The 20,476-nt window shown below is 42.1% G+C and overlaps 1 protein-coding gene across 10 annotated transcripts in view; it reads left to right on the forward strand.

Annotated features, from left to right (window-relative positions):
* Window positions 1-20,476, forward strand: part of GRIN2A (glutamate ionotropic receptor NMDA type subunit 2A) — a 522,696-nt gene that overhangs the window by 401,405 nt on the left and 100,815 nt on the right. For all 10 annotated transcript variants that reach the window (XM_036225800.1, XM_036225809.1, XM_036225808.1 and 7 more), the window contains one exon: window positions 12,739-12,853. In XM_036225800.1, coding sequence (XP_036081693.1) covers window positions 12,739-12,853 — 115 coding nt within the window. The remainder of the gene's footprint in view (window positions 1-12,738; window positions 12,854-20,476) is intronic.

The following is a 20,476-nucleotide window of genomic DNA, read 5'->3' on the forward strand; positions in this document are numbered from 1 at the left end:
CTCTCTCTTCCCCCCCCCACACACACCCCTCCCTCCCTCCCTCTCCCCACCTCCTCTTCCTCTCTCTCTCTTGTTTCTCCCCATCATGGCTCATTATCCCCACCTCTAAAATAGGTGAATCCACACCTATTTTAGAGCATCATCTAAAATAGGTGTGGATTCACATACTCTCCTTATGTCAGGAGAGATAGTTATCCTCCCTAGCTGCAAGAGAACATTCCTAGAGAAGGAAACTGATTGGATGAGCCTGAGTCATTTGCCCATCCCTGAGCCCATCACTGTGGCCAAGGGCACTTCTATTGGCCAGGAAGGGGAAGATCTATTTTCAGGGAGTAGCCGGAAATAGCTATTACTGCTTTCCCAGTGGGAAAAATTGTAGGAACAAAAGCCAAGAAGTGGGAAACCATAAGGCTTTAGCAGGACAGCATGAGATGCCTGGATTTGGTCCAATGCAGGTTACATAGAGAACAGTTTTAAGAAGTAAGGTTGGAAGTTAAAGTCGGCTAATAAGCATGGATTTTATCTCTGGCAACAGTCATTGCAGGCTTTTGAGCAGAGTTGTACGTTATCAGAACTAAGGTTTAGGATTATTTATCTGGCAGGCGTTATTATTAATATGCATATGATCAGGAAATCTGGAAACCAGGAAAGAAGTTATAACAGTTCCGGTAGGAGCAAAGTGAGTACTACTTAGGGTATTTTGGTAGTAAGTAACAGGGGTTAACTCTGACTAGTTTAATTTAAACAAAAGGAGGTAGTGAAGAAGGAACAACAGAACATATATTGGGACTTTTCTAGGGTATCTTAAAAAATAATCAAAGTTGAGCAGCCAGGGCTTGGGAAGGTCACAAGGCGAGGACTGATGGAGAGAAGTTACTACCCTCTCGATCCAGATCCAACCATTCCTGGTCTCTGTCTCACTTATCAAGTTTCAGATTCTCAGGAAAGAGAATCCAGTGGATCCAGCTTGGGACACATGCTCCCCATTTCACCAGATCTGGTTTTTGTTGTTGTTTTGTTTTTTGTTTGTTTGTTTGTTTGTTTGTTTGTTTGTTTATGGCCAGAGGTCAGCATGGATGTTCAGGTATGCATGGGGGGGGGCCTTTTCCAAAGAACAGGGTTTCTCGTATGTCATTAAGCCACCCTATGAGGGATGCAATTCATAGAAGAAAGCCTGAGTTTTTGCTATAGGAAGGAACATGAATGTAGAACAGCGTTCAGATGACTGCTCAAGAGATGTGTTTTATTTCATTTCAAATATTAATTTTTTTAAATTTTTAAATGAATTTGAATGCCTGTAGATGAGATTTTCACCACTCTCTGTAATCTTGCATCTGGCCCATTTTACTCATTGATGTTTCCTGCTCTGTCCTATAAAGCATGAGAGTTTGTGATTCCTTTTGACAACTCAACTTGGTGTTTGCACTGAAGAAAAGCAAGTAGAAATGGAGTAATGAGAGACTAACCAGTATTCTGTTAGGTTAGTTTTCCCTGCCAATGTTTCTAGAGCATCAGGGACTTTAGTTGCAAATATATTAGCATTTATTATAAGTATTTATATTATTGTAATTATTTCCTAATAATAATTATTTGTTTCCCCTAACTTGCGATGACTTTGGGGAAAGGACCACAAGTTTTTTACTTACTGTCTTATCTCCTGCATGTTGTGGGCATATAGTAGGTACTCAGTTAATATTTGTTTGAATCGATGTTTGCTAAGAAATAGATTTGAAGCCTTTCTATAGATGTGCTTTTGAGGTATTGCTTAGTAAGCCATACTCTTAATTTATGGTCCTGGTTTTACACTGGATGTTTCATGCCCCAGGAAACCCCTCAATTCTGAACAGGTATTTATTGTAGGCCTTCATCCAACTGTTAGCACTACCACCAAGAAACTTCTCAGTAATATTGTGTGGTTGCTGTAGACGGAATGTGTCCAGGGGAGCCAATGGTATAAGTCCCCGTCCAAGGCTGGGAACCAGAAACACTGATGTCCAAGGGCAGGAGCAAATGGACATCTTTGGTCAAGCAGAGAGAACAAATTCACCTCAGCTCTACCTTTTTTGCTCTATTTGGACCCTCAACAGATTGGTTGTTGTTTACCCACACTGGTAAGGATGATGCTCTTTACCCGTCTGCCCATCCAAACACTCATCTGCGGCAGAGATGTTCTCACTGACACACCTGGAAATGTTTAAACTGCTTTCTGGGCATCCTGGAGCCTAGTCACATAAATTTATCAGCACAAGGGTCTTCGGGAAGAGGTGTCTTTGTAAAATTTACTCCCAAGCGATTGGGACTACATGTAAATAATGAAGGTACACTCTAAGAGTAGGGCTTACCACGTCAAAAATAGGGGTTATGAGTTGGGAGAGGGTATATCTGATTTGGAGGAATCAGGCATGGCTTTGCGGGGGGGTTTCCATGATCATGAAGGATGGCCAATTTTAACAGGATGTGGTGGGATGAAAGGAATTATAGCTACAAAAATAGCGTAGAGAAAGACTTGTGGCCTGGCTCAGCCTCACTACCCAGTCCTCTGTTTGGTGTTAAGTGGGAAAACATGGTCCTGAGGTGAAGATGAATGTACTGCTTTTCGAACCAAGTCAACAAATGTTGAGCACGCTGTGCCCGACTGCATGATGCTAAATAAACATGAATGACTGAAGCCAAGACCTGATCTTTGCTTCGGGTGAGACCAAATGTGTCAATGTGAAATCCTTGGCTGTAGGGGATGATGTATTGCTGAGGGCTATAGCATGAGATATGGATTAAAAAGAACTAATAAAATGCAAGATTGTCAGGAAAGGCCACATGGAAGAAATGGAGCTTGAAATTAGCCCTGCCAAATATATATATATATGTTTGGGTTTAGGTTGAGTTTAGATTAAAGATGAGAAGGAGGAATGGCATTTTGAGTGAGAGGAACAGCATATATTAGGAGACGTGGGTAGGATTAAATATATATTGTGGGGCGGGGAAGGGGATCAGGAGATAGGATCAAATATTGCTGGAAGGAAACAAAGGAATGTGTACCACGCCCATGTTTTTCAGAGAAGGTTAACTGAGGTGCTGAGAGGCTCAATGGGAGCTGGTGCAGCTTAATTCAAAGGCTTTGGAAACATTTTTATTCAAATTGTCATTCTACCATTTTGTTTTAAAGTGACAGAAAGCCCAAAACATAGAAGTGGCTTAAACAAGATAAGCATTGAATTCTCTTTCCTGAAAAAGAAGTCCAAAGGTGGCCTAGAGCTTGCATGATGGTCCACGGTGTCAGGGACCCAGGATGCTTTTCTGCCTTGTGGCTTTGCCACCTTCAGCCAGAGGCCTCTACCTCATAGCCCAATAGGGCTGCTGGTGTTCCAGCCATCATGTCTGCCTCATTGCAGCCAGCAGGAAGGAGGAAGGAGCAGGGAAAGGCTCATCCTCTTCCCATAAAATACTTTCTATAAGTTATACATGTTATATCTTCTCTCTTCTACTGGCCAGAACATAGTCACATGGCCATGCCTAGCTGGGAGGCTGGGAGATGTAAACTTTATCATAGAAGGCTATGTGCCACAAAATGGGGGTTTCTGTTTCTAAGGCAGAAGAGGAGAGAGGACATTGGTGGACAACTACAAGTGTCTGTTGTTCTGTGTAGCCTTTGGCACCATCTTGAAATCCTCTGAGCCTCTTCCCTGTCTCTGTAGAGTGGGTAAATCCACACTTAGTTCTTCAGTGAAAATTCAGGTAACATATGGAACGTATCTGCTACAACAGTTAACACATATTAGGTGCCAAGTACGTTTTAGTCCCTTTCTTTGAATGACTGTTATTATATACCCAGAGGGGCGGGACAAGGTCCTAGGTCTCCTGATTTGAACACCAGGATTTTTCCTGTGCAGCAGCCTGGAGGAGCGAGTTTCTTCATTGTTTTCTGGTGTATTTATTTGATTGACTGATATAAGCAGTAGAATTTTTTTTTTTCCAAATGATAATTTATAAGGAAGTACAGTATATTGAAAATTCAGGCAGAGGTGGGAATCCCGGAAGCCCAGGAGACTCTACCTGCAGCTTCTCCTCTGCCTTCGAGTTACATCATCAGATCCCCAGTGATCCACCACGCACAGGTGGACTCGCACCTGACAGATGGATAATGTCGGGCTCGTTGGCAGAGGGCAAGACAATGTGACAGAGAGCTGAAACTTTTCGGTCCCTCAGCGCGTATCGAGCAGCTCCTCTCTGCCAGGCACTGCTCCAGGTTCCGGAAGGAGGATACAGCTGAGCACAAAGCAGACAACCCAGTGTTCTCATGGAGGCCATAGTCCAGTACGGGGGTATCCAGAAATTCTTAGATAAAATCACACCTTGAATTGCTCCCTGTCGTCTCGTTCTGCACGTTTTGGGGGCGGGTTGGGGAGGCGGCATCCACGCACAGCTCCCTGTTTGAGATCCCAGATAGTTTGGCAGCGTAGATGCAGGCGATCGAGTGAGCTCACACAAACTGCTTTTTAAGTTACCGACTTTTTTGGGCTCTCTTGGAAGAGATGCTCATTGCAAGGCTGGTTCCATTGATCTCTGTGCCAGCCAGTTCCAAATGGTTAGATGAGGCAGACCCATTAGAGGTGAATAAGTGATACATTTAGTGCTATTTTGATGGTGTTACAAAATACTATCCAGAACTTCAAGAATTTCCAGATCTCCGAGCAGGTTCCTCTAAGAGCCACACGTACGAGGAACAAGAGCAGAATGGGATTCTGAGAACCATTTTATTAATGGACGCTCAGGCTCCAATAAAGTAGAATTAGGACATATATCTTAGATCCTGCTCTATACTCCTGCTCCCAAGTACACCTATTGGCCAAATGGTTCAGGTATTGTGTCTGGCAGGGGAGGAGGTGGGAGGGAGGATGGTCATATTTACAGAGTAAACTTTGCCTTAAGTTACTGTAAGTTTTAGACTTAGAGGTTGTATCACAGCACATGAGAATATCTCTAAAAAGTCACCTTTGGCTCAGAAGTGCTCACCAAATAGAGATGGGGCGCCCAGGAGACATGAAGGGCAAGCCGGCACCGAGGCAGAACTTTGCACTGTAGCCCGGTCTGGGGGTTCTGAGCAATCTGATTAGCCCCCCTCTTTCCCTGGGGTAGGGACCTAGTAGGGCACATTGTTTCTCTTGGGCGACTGGAATTAGCAGTCAAAATGATCCGGCAACATTTACAAGAAAGCTCTTTAATCCCAAATTTTAGGAGAAAAGATAATTATGTAAAACCATGGCAACTACTGCTAATCATCATTTTTTATGTGCCAAACACTGTACTGGCCACATTACATGCTTTATCTCATTTAATTTCATCCAATTTCATCCCTGTAATTACACGACGATGGGGCTATTATAAACCTCCATTTTATAGAATAGGAAACGGGATACTCTGAGAATTTAGGGTGCTCACCGGAGATTGAAAGCCACAGAACTGCATTCTAACCTCGGCTCTCTCACTCCAAAACCGAGCAGCCTTCCTGCAGAATTGCCTCTCTCAAATTGTTTTGCCTCTCAGGAAATTAGCATTGAATTAGCAAGATCCTGGAGGCCCTTGTCTGCTCATGCATTTATTCAGCAAAGACTTTTTAAGCTCTTACTACAGGACACACACTCTTCTAGGTGTTTTAGAATCACAGTGATCAAAACAAAGATTCCTCTTTTATGGAGTTTACCATCTCCTGTTCCCCCCCCTTTTTTTTTTAATTAAGCATTGCTCAGCCAAGACAATTAACATTATTATTTTTTTTTAATTGGCCACAATAAAATTTGAGTCGAAAGAGGAAATACTCCCCTGTTTCTTTTAACCCAGTTTTTTATTTTTTCTCTATGCCGGGGTTTCCGAGCCCGGTTTGGATGATGCTGGGCTCGACTGTGCAGGTCTGTGTGTTGGAGCGATCGCATTTCTGTCCTGACACTGACATCTCTGCCCTGCGGTCATGCCTTCGGTAATTGTTCAGAGGAAATGGGAAATCATCAATAAGTATAAGAAATTGAGCCCTGGGCAGAGAGGAGAGTGCCTGTATTCAGACACTTGCAGTGAAAGGGTGCGTGTTTGGGGAAGGGGCAGTGTGGGAGTTGGGAGTTGAAAACTGGTGACCGCGCCATGACTCTGCTTTAAAGAAAGAAGAGGGTTCGTATCCATATGAGAATGAAGACGAGAGGTCGCTAAGAAGGACCGCGAACCACCAAGAGAAAAATGGGAAGAGTAAAACAGTTAAAAAAAAAAAAATGAGTGTCTTGAGAACTTAAGGAGGTTAAGGAAACAGTGACTCTGTTTTGAAAATCATGTAAATTAAATGACAAAGGAGAAATGGTGACACCCAAGCAGTCTGAAGAGGTGTTTAAGGGATAGGGTGATTCGGGCAAAGGCCCGAGAAGTGTGGGAAATGGCAAAGCAGATGGGAAATTAACTTAAAATCGAGGAACACTAAATGGGTTATGGTGGCGTTTATGAAACAGTAAGAGAATTAAAGTCTGAAGGGAAATGAGGTGTAATAAATATGCCTAGAGAACGTTTCAAATAATCAGATTTGGGACGTTAAAGGAGACTTAACCAACGTAAGGCTGCAGAGAGAAGATGGGAATTGGGGGGATGAGATATTTTGAGTAAGGTTAAAAGAGCTCATGATGCCCAAATGTGATCGGCTTTTGACAGAAGGACAGAGGGACCCTGGAAACGAATAGACTGAACCGGCAGTAAAAGTATGGCTTTAAAAGGACCAGATTGCATTTAAGGTAGAGCGTCAGAAAATACGACAAGGTGGATAAGTAGTAAAAAAAAAAAAATAATACAGGGTAGAAAAGAAGTAAAAAAAAAAAAAAATGCATGGACAATTTATGTAAATGTGAGCTGCTATTTACTTGGAAGACTTTGTATTGAAGTCTTCGATACAAAGCAGACAGCAAGAGCTGTCCCCTAGGCGTTATGCTGGGCATTTTAGGTGCACTACAGCTAATCCTGCTCCAAAACCTAGGAGTTAGGAACCTGTTAGGGTAAACTACGTGAAACAGTCATGGGCAGGCCATAGAGTTTATAACCTGATCTAGTGTTACGAAGAAGGAAAGAGCAGCGCAGCGGAGAGAATTTTAAACACGCCGCCCAAGGCGACGCAGCTGGGAGCAGCAGAGGCGGGCTTGGATCCTGCTTCTGTCGTCCACCACGTAGAAGTAGCAGCTCGTTCTTGTATTCGTTCTGCACGTTTTATTCAGCACCAGCTATGTGCCAGGCACCAGAAGCAAAATACCAACCAGGGAAGAAGCGGCCGTTGCCTTCATGACGCGTACTGTCTGTCTCCCGGTTAAAAAATGCTCAACAGAAGGCAGTCAAGAAGGGCCGTCCAGCCGAAATATCACGCGAGCCACGTGTCATCTTAAATTTTCTGGCAGCACATTAAACCAATAGAAAGAAGCAGGTGAAATTAATTTTAGTAACACATTTTATCACACCCCACGTGTCCAAAATATTGCAACATGAAATCGACATAAAATTGTTCACTGGCTCCTTTACACTATTTTTCAAAACGAAGTCTTCCAAATCCAGTGTGTACTATGTCCTTAGATCACACGTTCGTTTAGACTAACCACATTTCAAGCACTTAATAGCCTCCTGCAGCCAGTGGCCACCGAATTAGACAGTGCAGGTTTAGTAAGAATGCAACCATTCTGGCCCAAATTTTGCAGCCATAATGATAGAGGAAAAATGGCCTACCTGTTTTTCAGTGTTATTTCTGATCCCCACAGACAACATGATGGGACACAAAATGCAAACAGTAATATTTCTTTCACTTGAATTTTAGCTTCATATACCTAAGACTAGATACCAAAGGAAACTTGTATGTATGCCAAATACATTTACATGTTTTTCTGGTTTAGTGTTGTATATATCACTGAAAATAAGAACAAACAAACAAACACACTATTTGACATTTTATCATCAATAGATGATGATAATACAGAGGTGAACCCCTCTGTGATTCATTAGAGCCCACCCCTCCTTCTACGTTTTGCCGGCAGGCTCTCGTGTATTGATTGCTCCTGATGGAAATATTGAAAATGTAATTTGAAGCTTAGCAGCAGCCAGAATTTCTGATATTTTATCTGGTCACTACATGTTTATAATCAATTTTTGAGCGACAAAACAGTGATAAGATTTTACTGTTTAATACAAATGCCCAGCAGGTGTTAATGAGGGCCAGGCAGTGGGGTGTATAATGATATTTCCCTGGGTAAAGAATTTTGCTGTGGAGCAATTCGAAATGGGAAGAAAGCCCAAGGAAATATGGATTGTCCTTCTTAAAAATTGGATGGAAGAACTGAAGGTAATAGGTACTTGCTCTCTGCCAATTTCATAATGAAATTATCATTCAGCAAAAATTTGTTAGAGTTTTGTTTTTTCCTCCCAAGAGACTGAAGACTCTTCATAGGAAAATAAATAAATAAAAGAAAAAAGACATTATTAGTATTGAGTATATGGATTCATTGGTCCAGAATATTGAACGTTAAACGAACACAGAAAAATCTGGAGCCTGAGAATTTCCATATAATTGTTTCTGTAACATCTGAAGAGGAGTGATTGCATCTAAATAATCACCCTGCTAATTCCATCTAATTTCACTACAAAATGGGAGAAAAGGGAATGAGCGGAGAAACTAGAGATGGCACCTTCAAGAGGAAGAAGATTTAAGTAAATGCAACTGGCAGAACAAAAAGGGACCTGGTATGTCGCTAGCTCCTTGGTTAGAATGGTGACGGTGACTTTCAGTTCATAATACGGCTCTCCCTGGGGCCGTGTGTCTGTCAGACCCCACACATTTGTCCTCAAGCCTGTCTCTTCCCAACAGATAAGGAACCATATATATTTCCAACCTCTTGATAATTGACTAAATGTTTCAGTTTCGCCCACACTTGGGCATGAGGTAGATTTAACCTGAACTCTGTTCACCCCAAATTGTTGTATGATCAAAACCTGGCTTGAAAGCTTATTGGATTCAATTCAAAACAACAACAACAACAACAAATCAATGAATCGGCCGGCTTAGCTGTGCATTTGGGCAACCACTATGGAGCGAGTCGGTAGCAGGTAAAGGCCGCTGGCGGTCTTTGTCTGCGTTCTTTGTATTGAAATCCCGCTAACGGGGTTCTATCGCATTTCACGGTTATATGCCTTGGGCTTTGTTGTCTCCTCCGTCCAGTGCGTCTCCTCTCTTTCCCCTTGCTGTTCACCTGGCCAGCCCCTTCCGCTTCCTTCCCAGCGTGACCCAAGCATCTTCTGCTGAGTTTGATTCCTGCCCTGCCTCCGCACTGCAGTTGGCCACTATATTTCTCATGCTCTTCACCAGTCCAGATAGTGCATATCTCTGATTTTACACTTATTGTTCTTTATCGAAGTTATTTATTGCAGAAATATGTTTGCTTGTGTTTTATTTGATTTTCCTAGCATAATTCCTGGCACAGGGACATAGTAGGTACTTAGACATGTCTGTTTGATAGGTGGATGGATGAACATATTGACAAATGGATCAATGGATAGATGAATGGATGGCAGGCACTTCTGGTGATGATCCGTCAATACACTCAGCCGCCACGCATTAACTCCGCCCCTACAGTGTGCCAGGCAACGTGATAGAGCTAAAAACAACCATGGGGAACAAAACTGAAAAGTCAGCCCGAAAGATAGAAACAGCTTAATTTAAACTTCAATTAGTTACTTTGAAAGCTGATTGATAATGAGGAATTTGACCAAAATATAATCTTCCAAACCCCCAACCCATGCAGATGTTTTCTCAAGGGTCTCAGCACGGAACGTGACGTGGAACACTCCTTAGGCGTGCCTGTCTGGACTGCGTCCATTTAGTTCAGCAAACGCGAGCCAGGAAGCATCAAAGGAAAGAAGGAACAGGATGAAAAACGGAAAACAAAAAGCCCCTTCAGTCGTCGGACAGGCCTGTCTTTTAGCCATAGACAGAAGTGTCAAAGTCCTCTTCAGGTGCAGAGACTCGTTTTTATCTCTGCTTCTCCAGGCAGCAAATCTGAGTAGGTCACTCCTCTATCTAAAACCTTTCATGGATCATCCTGGCCTCCGAACAAAATCCAGATCCTCTAGGGTGTCACTCAAGGTCCTGTGTGAGGCGTGGCTTCAGGGATCGCCAGGCGAATCCCACTGCTCACCAGCCTCACTAAGCTATTTCCTACTTCCTCCAGCCTGTGTTGTTTCCTTTGCTGACTCTTCTTTACTTAAAGTCATTCCTCTGTTCAGAATCTTTTGCTCCCCCTCTCCTCAAACCCTCACTTTTTAAGATTCCCCCAGGAAGGCCTCCTTAAATCCCTTAGGTTGAGTGAGGGGCCCTTCCTCTGTGTTCTCAAAACTTCTCACGCCTCCTGTTTGTTGATGCACAAGCAGCGTTCTAGCGCTATTGTCATTGATGTGACGCGGGTAAGAGGACAGACAGGCATTGTTTTTTCTTTCTGTACGTATAGTACTCACCATATGGCCTGGCACATAATAGGTATTCAATAAGTAGTTGTTGAATCGATAAATTACCTCGCTAGGAAGTGGTCTGTGATGACTCAAATATACCAAATAGAACAGCGATTAGTCTTCGCTTCATCTAGAATGGCAATGTTATATTTCTATTTTTTAACAAACAGTATTTTTGTTAAACAGTCCTTGCATAAAATGTGATGACTATGAAAATACATAAAGGAAAAAAAAAAAGTACCTGTAATCCTTCCATGCATAGACAGGCCCTCGTTTATCCTCTTTTCTGCTTGCAAACCCTGTCTTTATCCTCTTTTCTGCTTGTTTAACATTAAATAGTGTGCATTTTCTCCATGCCATTAACGTTGTCTTCAAAAACATGATTTTTAATGACCCAACCAGTGCATCAAACAGTGGATACACAATAATCGTTCTTTGACTTTACCCCAGTTCCTCGACCTTGTCGTTGGAGACCAGATCCTCCCCAACCCAAGGTCGTCGGGTCTTCTGCCCTGTGGCGGCCCAAGGGTGGGCACAGGACCAGTTAGGCCAATCTTCCTCTTTGAAATTCTTCTGTAGTCTAGTCTTAATATTTTACTTCTTCAGTTGCTTTTCATGTTAAAGGAATATAAAGCAAAAAAAAGAAAAAAAAAAGAAAGAAAAAAAGAAATGGCTTCGAGATAACCTGTCTTGCTGGGGAGGTCTTTGAATGCTTCAGTCCAACATGCTGTGTTTAGTGAGCCTCTGCTTGGTGGGGTGTTTTCCTGGAAATCTTAAACATCACATTTTCCTCAAGCCGCAAAGAGCCGTGGACCCCTGGGGATTCTCCCTCACCCCACGAATCCTGTGAGTTAAGCCCTGCCTTGCCTCCCCATCTGAGCCCAGCCCAACTGTGGGCAAGGTGGCCTTGAGAAGCAGTGGAGATAAGAGTATTGTAAGACAGACAGATGTCAGCTGTGGTGAAAACGCCTAGGCCAAAAGTTGACTGCACGGATGTGATACAAGGCGGGCTCCGAGCTGTCGTCCTTGATACCGCCCTCCCTCACCTTCGCATCCGACCCAGCATGAAACACCCGCCAAACGTTTCTCCTCTTGGCCCTATTTGTTGCTGCTCCTCCTCTTCCTTTTCTTCCTTCTGTTCTTCTTTTGGGGCCACGACAGGACCAAAGCCAACATCCTCTCTCACCTGGACAACGAGAGTCCGGTAACCAACCCTTTTTATCCACTCTGGTTCCGATTTGTCTACACAGCTTTCTAGCCACGTTATACAAGAAACGTCCGATTACATCACCTCCTTAATTAAAACCTTCGGCGGCTTCCATTATGTTTTTAAAAGCGGAACTCCCTCACACGGCCTGAAGAGCTTTGCCCTGTGTGCTCCTGTTCACCGTCTCAGCCACGCCACGTCCTGCATCCCTGTGTCTCTCTGCTTCATCCTCACTGCGCCCGGTCAGCCCGTCACATGTACTGCCACGGGGCCTTTTCACTCATGCTGCCCCCTCGGCCTAGAGCATCATGCTTATGTCCCTTCCTCCCTAGTTAATGCTGACTCATCCTTCAGGGCAGGCTGCACTTTCTTACAGAAGTCTTGCCTGACCCTTTTCACTCTCACCTTGCATGCCCACCTCTCTGTTGCAGCGCTTGTCATTGATCTGTAATTAATCAATTCATGCCCGTACTTTCCCTTGGACTATATAAGCTTCAGGAAAAGGGGGATCATGTTTGTTTATTTATCCCCAGCTAACTAGCTGAGACCTGGCATGCAGCAAATGTTTAATAAATATTAGTCAGATGAATAATAAATGGATGGGAAATCATTTCTTTGAAGTTCTACATCATGTGATTTATGAGCAAGCAGTTTCCTTTAGGGAAGCTTGTTAAAACATAATAGAACATGCTTTCAGATTCTTCTGTAAGAAGATCATTTGAACAAAGGTCTGTTATCTGGCAAGACATGAAGTTCCATCCCATGTGCCAATTATACAGTCAATTACTATATTCCTGTACAAAACTGAGGATTCTGAGAGTGAGTACAGGCTTATAGAAAAGAGTGCCGAGTCAATTAGCAGTACCTACGGGGGTACCAACCCTGGCACAGACAGAGGCTGCCTGAGATGCGTGATGGCATTGTAACTTCTTCAGTTTTATACCGATGGTGGCATCCACTCATTTAACTCACACCATTTTAATTCTTCTCTAACAAAAAAACAACCTTGTCTTTCTTCCTCTCTCTAGATTCATGGTCAATGTGACATGGGATGGCAAAGACCTGTCCTTCACTGAGGAAGGCTATCAGGTGCACCCCAGGCTGGTGGTGATCGTGCTGAACAAGGACCGAGAATGGGAAAAGGTGAGTGTCCTGCTGTGTGCTGACCCCGGGGAGGGGGCCAAAGCATGGGCCACACACAGGCTCGAACTATTCCTTTCTCAAAACATTTCCCACTGAGCTGCTCCAGGTCTCATCCCCCAGCCAGGGGCAGACCTTTCTTGGAACAAGGCAGACAGATGTTAGGAGGTGCAATTGGAATGCTTTCTCCGGGGGAGCTGCGGGGACTGTGTGTTGTTCTCAATGCTGGGTTCTCAGGTCTCAGGAGGAAGGGTCCTTGAAGGACTCGGGACAATTTAAAGACGGTCACTTTCGTTCACATCGTTGCGGTAGCAAGTGCTGACTGTGCTAGCAATGGCTACATCAGTTCGCCTAAACCTCATAATTGTGCATCATGTTTATCCTTTGCCGCATGGGTGGACCTTGTATTTTCATTTACTTAGTATTTCACTCTAAATCAATTAATTTCCAAAATTTAAGTGTATCACTCCCGTAAAGCATAGGTTGGAGAGGGAGATTGTATTTCTTGTAAAGCACATTTTCTAGTACATATACATTAACTATTAAAAATATGAAAAATAACCGTGCAGGAAAAAATCATCTCGTGTACTGTACAGGCATGTCGTGGGTCAGAGGGAAGACTTTGCAGGGGTTTCAGATCATTTTGTGTGGAAATGACAAGAGCCGTCCCCGTCACACACTTCCCTCCCCTATAATTCAACTCTCAAATTAGTTGTCACAATATCACATAAAGAGCAGAATGAAAGAGACCGCACATGAAGCCTATATTGTTATCGTGTCTTTTTTTGACAAGCAACGCATGGCCTCCAAACTACTTTAGCAGCTTGAGACTTATCTTCACTGGGCACATCAGACGGAGGCCCGAGCAAGCCGGGGGTAGGGAGAGGCTGGGTGTCGTGTGGGAGCCGTAGTGTAATTAACTAGGGTCAGAAGAAAGTGCTGTGCAAACACAAGCACTGACTTTGGCAGGGTGTGTGGGAGTCAGTGACAGATCCCTAGAAGGGAGGATGAAGCTTTGGAAGGTTTCACACGCTACATCCAACAGCTACAAAATACACACTTCTTCAAATGCACTTGGAAAATGCACCAAGTGGACTACTTGTGGGATGTAAAACAAGTGTCAATATATTTAAAAGGATTGTAATAATGCGCAATGCATTCTTTGACCACAGCAGCATTGAAATAAAAATTAATAACAAAAATGTATCAAGAAATGTATCAAATGTTCAGAAATTAGGCAATATACTTCTGAATTACCAGTGGGTCACAAAGAACTCAGGAAGGTATTAGAAAATATTTTGAATGGAAGGATACTGAAAATATAATATGTCAAACAAAATTAGAAGAATAAGAGAAATTCGCAGCTCTAAATGCTTATAATAAAAAAAGGAAAGTGTCAAGTCAGTGATTTACACTTCTACATTAAGACGCTAGAAGAGCCAAAGTTAACCCAAATGAAGCGGAAGGAAGGAAATAAATGGAAGAGTAAAAATCGACAAAGTAGAACACAATATAGAGAGAAAACCCAACAAAGCCAAAAGCTAGTTCTTTGAAAAGATTAATGAGATTCATAATTCCTAGCAAGAGTGATCACCCACCAAAAGGAAAATCCAAATACGATAACCAGGACTAAAAATGAATAGGGGATGTCACCAGACATTACAGATCTTAGACATGAAAATTATTTTTGAAAATTATATAAAATTTATGCCAACAAATTCAACTATGTAGAGAAAATGAGCAAATTTCTTGAAAAGCCACAATTTTCCAAAACTGACACACAAAAAAATGGACAATCTGAGTAGTCCTAAATTTGCTAAGAAATTGAATTCATAACTGAAAACCTTCCCATTTGAAAAAAAACAAGAAAAACTCCTGGCCTAAACGGCTTCGCCACGAATTCTATTAAACATTTAAGAAAGAAATAACAGCAGCCTACACAGTTCTTCAACATATTAGTAATCATAAACCAGCAATATATTGAAAAAGGATAATACTTTGCGGATAAGTGGTGTTTATCCTAAGAATGCAAGATTGGTTTAATAAATCAATGTAATTTACCATATTAACATAATAAAGGAGAAAATTATATGATCATTTCAATAGATGCATAAAAAGCATTTGACAAAATCCAGAATTCATTCATTATAAAGAAGGGAGATGTTTCAATTTGATAAAAGTTATCTATGAAAACCCCATAAGTAATATCTTGTATAATGATGAAATAATGAAAATGGATCCATAAATATACATTCAAATCATTTTTGTTGAATAAGATAATGAGGGACATGAACGTCTTTTTAATAAATGGTGCTAGATCAACAGGATGTCCATAAAAAAAAAAGGAAAAATAAACCTTGGCCTCACACTATACACAATAAATAACTGAAAATAAATTTCGGACTTAAATGTAAAAGCTAAAATTATAAAATTTGTAGAAGAAAGTATGGGAGGGCATTTCTGCGATCCAAGAAAGCAGAATGCAAAAGGCATAAAGCATACAGCAAAAATAATAAACTAGACTCCATGAAAATTTAAACTTTAACCTGTATATAGACACTTATAAAATGAAAAACGCAAGCTACAGATTAGGAAAAAATATTTTTAAAAATATGTAAAACAAAGGACTCATATTCAGAAAATATAAAGAACTCCTATGAGTCAATAATGAAAAGAGAAAAAACAGAAGTGGGAAATGACTGAAACATGAAACCATGTTTAACGTGTCATCATCAGTGAGATGCCACTTTATGTCCACTTGATAATGGCTGAAACAGAAAAGAATGACAAGTGTTAGAAGGCTAGGGAGCTACTGAACATCTTATATATTGCTAATGGGAATGTAAACTTACAGCCACTATTGAAAAGTGTTTGGCAGCTTCTTAGAAAGTTAAACATACAAAAACCTTAAGATCCAGCAATTCCACTCCTGAGTATCTACTGCAAAGAAACGTAAACATGTACCCAAAAAGTAATATTTGTATAAGAAGGTTCATCGCAACTTTATTTATAATAGCAGAACATCCAAAAGGACTCAAATGTCCATCAACGAGGAAATGGATAAATAAATTATGGCCTACTCATAAAATGGAATGCTGCTCATCAGTAAGGAATGAACTAATAACTCCCACAATGGTGTGGGTAAATTTCAAAAACTTCATGCCGAACAAAAGAAGACGGACACAGAAGGTTAGACTGCATGGTTCCACTGAGGTGAAGTTCAAGAAGAGGCAATGCTAGCCCGTGGGGTTAGCTGTCAGGACAATGGCCGCCTTGTAGGGGAGCACCAGTAACAGGGTGGGGGCACAGTGCTTCCTACCCTGAACACTTGCCAGAATGCATCAGACTGACACACGAGATCTGTTTATTTAATTTTATGTCATCTCACCTTAATTTAAAACAATTTTCGAAACCCTTCAGATTGACATACCCAGTACAATTAACTACCAGAATTTACTGAGTTTCATATTTAACTCCCAGACATGAATACTAACTATAACAATAATAACGATTGTTGTTATATTGAACGCCTACTCTTATTTTTCCTTTCGCCGATACACCTAAGCACTGAGTGACAACTTCGTTCATTCATTCATTCATTCATTCATTCAACAAGTATTTATTCAGTGCCTACTGTGTACCAGGTGCTATTCGTAGGGCTCAAAATCTATCAGTGAGCAAGACAGACAAAAATAATAATAATTTCTGTACTCACAGAAGTTAGATTTTAGCGCGTGTGTAGGGCGGCGGGGTGGGACTCTATTTTTGTGATGCTTGAGAAAAGCGTTGGATTCGAGTTAACTGTCCCTAGTGTTGACCTCCTCTTTCCCCTCTGGCATCCCCTGTGGCCCACCCTGCCGCCCCACCAGCATGCTAAGTGGGTTCCTTTATGCATCTGGGACTTGGATGACTGTTTTTTTGTTTTTTTTTGCCCTTAATGCTTTCCTGTATCTTCATCTTTTACCCTTAATGCTTTCCTGTATCTTCATCTTTTACCCATCCTTCAAGTTCTGGTTTATTGTTGTTGTTGTTGTTGTTGTTGTTGTTGTTGTTTTCATCTTACATATCCAAAGCCAAAATGCAAGTTTTTTTTTTTTTTTTTTTTTTTCTTAATAGGAAGTAGAGAACTTGAGCCTCTCTGCCTATGTTGTTGAGTTTGGGTTATCTTTCAACCTTTTAAAGTTCCACAATCTGAGCATCACCTTTGGAGCCGTAGAATCATTCTCCTTGGTTGGATTTAACCAGCCTCGAGTCTGGCCTGCCTCACACCTGTGGATTTTTTGTGCTGCCTTTGGACCTTGCCAGGGAGCGTGTCCACAGGGAGGCCACTAAGGGCAGGTGATAACATTGCATAAACCAAGGCTGCCCTCGATACCCTCTATTACCAGATACAGAAAATACCCTTTTAAGATTTTGTGTGTCCTCTTTCAAATTCCTGTTGAAACGTAGCAATTTCCCAAAAAGGCAGCTTGGGGAATTGCTGCCGAGCTGAGCTTAGAATGCATAAACGCTTCCTATAGTGAGTCTATTCTCTTGGCACTCAGGGGATCCAGTGTTTCAGAAATAACTCCTTGTGCTTCTGTCTTGAAGAAAGAGGAAGCCAGTGAAGCAGGTAAATACCAGTCACGTTATCCCTAAACCTGCCCCTGAGCAGCACCCACTGGGATAGCAGGTCAGCAGAGGCAAAGGCCTGCAGAAGAGGGGAGCTGTTGTTCTGGGACTTAGAGGCGATTTCTTTTTCATCTCTGAAGTCACCCAGTTGGTGTCACTGGAAGCAGCAGCATGTAATGAGGTGTCTTACAAAATATGACAAACCCTTGGAGGGGCCTTTGCTTCCTGCTGGGCCTGTGTATGTGCTTGGCGTGGATTATTCCAGGGCTATGCACAGTGCCGGCCTGTGTTCAGCAGACACAGAACTCAGTTTTCGACAGGCTTTCTCTTGCCAATCAGGGCTTCTATACCTTTTGCCTCTTCTTTCCTTCAGTAGTTTAGCTCTGCCTTGGAGCTTGGTGGGTCCAAGTCTTCCCAGAGATGCTTGAAAACAATACCCTGGATGCAAGCCAATTGGTAGCCAAGGCCAGTAAAAACACTACTTCCTGTTCACCACCTCAATGGCCAGAGTTCCAGCAGGCACCAGGGTGGCCGCAAGGATGAGTCGGAAACTATCCCTCTTTTTAAGTAGCTCCTAATTGGGTCATTTCTAGGGAGAGAGGGTGAACTTGACTGACTTGGTTAGTTGGGGAAGTTGTCATGAGGGTAAAGTTGGGCCTTGTGCAATAGATTGGATTTCTCTAGGCTGAATCAATTTCTTATTAAATACCTGAAAAAAAAAATGCTTCGAGAATCATCCTTTTTACCATTTCAGGGTTAGACTAGCTTTAAAATGAAAATTGTGTGTGTGTGTGTGTGCACGCACGCGTGTACTGTATATATCTCTATATATACATAAGACAAACTAGCTTTAAAAGCGATCCATATTTAGAGAGAAAGAGAAGAGGGAGAGAGATTTAAAGAAAGATTTTTAAAAGCAGTTTTGAAGTTTTGACTCCAAGCATAAATAGGACAAATCTCATAAATATTAAAGTAAAACGACCCTCTTATTTTCTAGAGAAGTCCTAATTAAAGATGATAGAGATGCCCCAGAAGTCATAAGCTAGACCCATCAGTGTGTCTCCCTGAACGAAGTGTCCCATTCTCCTCGCTCTGATTTGTCTGCTTCCCTCTTCATTCTCATCACTCAGCTCGGATTCTCGTCGGTGCCCTTGGTTTCAGCTGCCTTGGCACTGCGATGACTCCTGGGCCCCTCCCGCAGCCCAGATCTCCTCCTCTCCAGACTTGTTTGCAAAACACGCCCACATAGTTAGTCCACAGACCTTCAACTTCATCTTGTCCAAAGTCAAAGCCATCATCTTCCTCTCACAAATACGGTTGTTTTCCTGTGTCCCAGCACAGAAAGCTGCTTTCCTATTATCCCAGTATCCCCCAGACTCTCATTTTCAGTTGTTATCTGCTCATGCGTGGCGTGTCCTGATGTTCCTGTCCCTTTGAACATTTTCCCCTCTCTGCCAAGGACATCCCTTCCATTGATCCTACATCTGGATAATCCAAAGTGGGTTATTCCACTTCATTCCTACAGACCTGCGTACTAACTCCTGAGGGTGTTAACAGTTTGTTTTGTAACTGTTTGCTTCCATATTCATCTTCACTTAAACTAGAGACCCACCGGGAATAGGTCTGTTGCTTTCATATGTTTCTTTGGCTCTGCCACGAGGCTTTGTTTCTAATGCATAGAAGGGCCTCTGTACAATCTGCAGATAATGACGACTTCAGTCACCACTTATTAAGAGTTACTCTGCACCAAGAACTATGCTGAGAATGTTATATCCATAACCTCGTTTAATCATTTCAATAGCTCATCCAAAATCGGTATTCTTATCCCTGCCTCATAAGTGGAAATTCAGGTTCAGAGAGGCTAATGATCTGCTTTAGATCCTATGTCCAGCATGTGATGGAAGCAGGGTGTGGATGCAGGTCTGCCTGACCCCAAAGTCTACGTTCCTAATCACTGCGTCATCCTGAACGACTGGTAGTAGGAAAAGGATATTTTAGAGGAAATATTAAAGGAGTTCAGTCTGCTGTTAGAATGATACCCACCTCCTCTTTCTCCTGGATGCAGTAGATTCCACCCCAAACCACCTAATTGGAACTCGGGATATAAATACTTATCACATCTTGCAGTCCCTGCCTTTTATGTTCTACAGCAGTTCCATTGTCTGATTTGTCTCTTTAGAGAAGGGGATTATACCCTGTCCTTCGTTTCTTGTGAAGTAGTTGTCCGTTAAAGAATTCCTAGAACAGATATGATAAAGGAGATCTTAGAAAAAGCTCAGGTGGATCTCTGGACTCTGTAGTTCTCTCTGTGGCATATCAACGTGCTGTCAGATCTAGTGAGGCTTTCGCCAACAATGCTGTATGCATGGGGTGCAATTACAGGGTGCAATTTCTAATTATAGAGTGCTCTAACCCCCTCCCTTCTAAATCATTGTATTTTAACCACCCCTCCATCACTTTCCCATTTCATTCAATCTAGAATGGTGCAGTGAGTCTCCTGAAGAAATTTAAGTGTGTATATTTGGTTGTGTGTATGTGATAGTGAAAAGAGATATCAAAAATCTGAAAAACAGGTTCATCCTGCTAAAGGAAGTGTTTATGCAAGCATTGTAATTGGCTTTTGCACACATGTTCCAATGATTATGTAAAAGATATCATGGAGGAAAATTATAACTGAGAGCATACCAGTAAATGACACTTGATAGAACACTTATGCAACTGATAGAAAGGAAATACATCGATTACATGTTCTACAAGTGGACAGAAACATGTTATGGCAGCCCACTGATGAAGCCATGAATTCTGGCCCTGACTGGAAGAATACTGTGTGTTTGCTTTCACATTTTCACTTTTTCCTTTACCATTACATCTCTGGTGCTCAATAGCTGAGACTCAATAAATATTTATAGAATGGGTGTGAGAATGAATAAAAAGATTTTTTAAATCAATTTCCCCAGATGAGGACCATCTTTTAGTGTGGGCATTCTATAAGCGTGGTCTGTTAGATTTCCAATA

The sequence above is a fragment of the Rousettus aegyptiacus genome, unplaced genomic scaffold, assembly GCF_014176215.1.
Source record: "Rousettus aegyptiacus isolate mRouAeg1 unplaced genomic scaffold, mRouAeg1.p scaffold_m13_p_8, whole genome shotgun sequence".
Classification (NCBI taxonomy): Eukaryota; Metazoa; Chordata; class Mammalia; order Chiroptera; family Pteropodidae; genus Rousettus; species Rousettus aegyptiacus.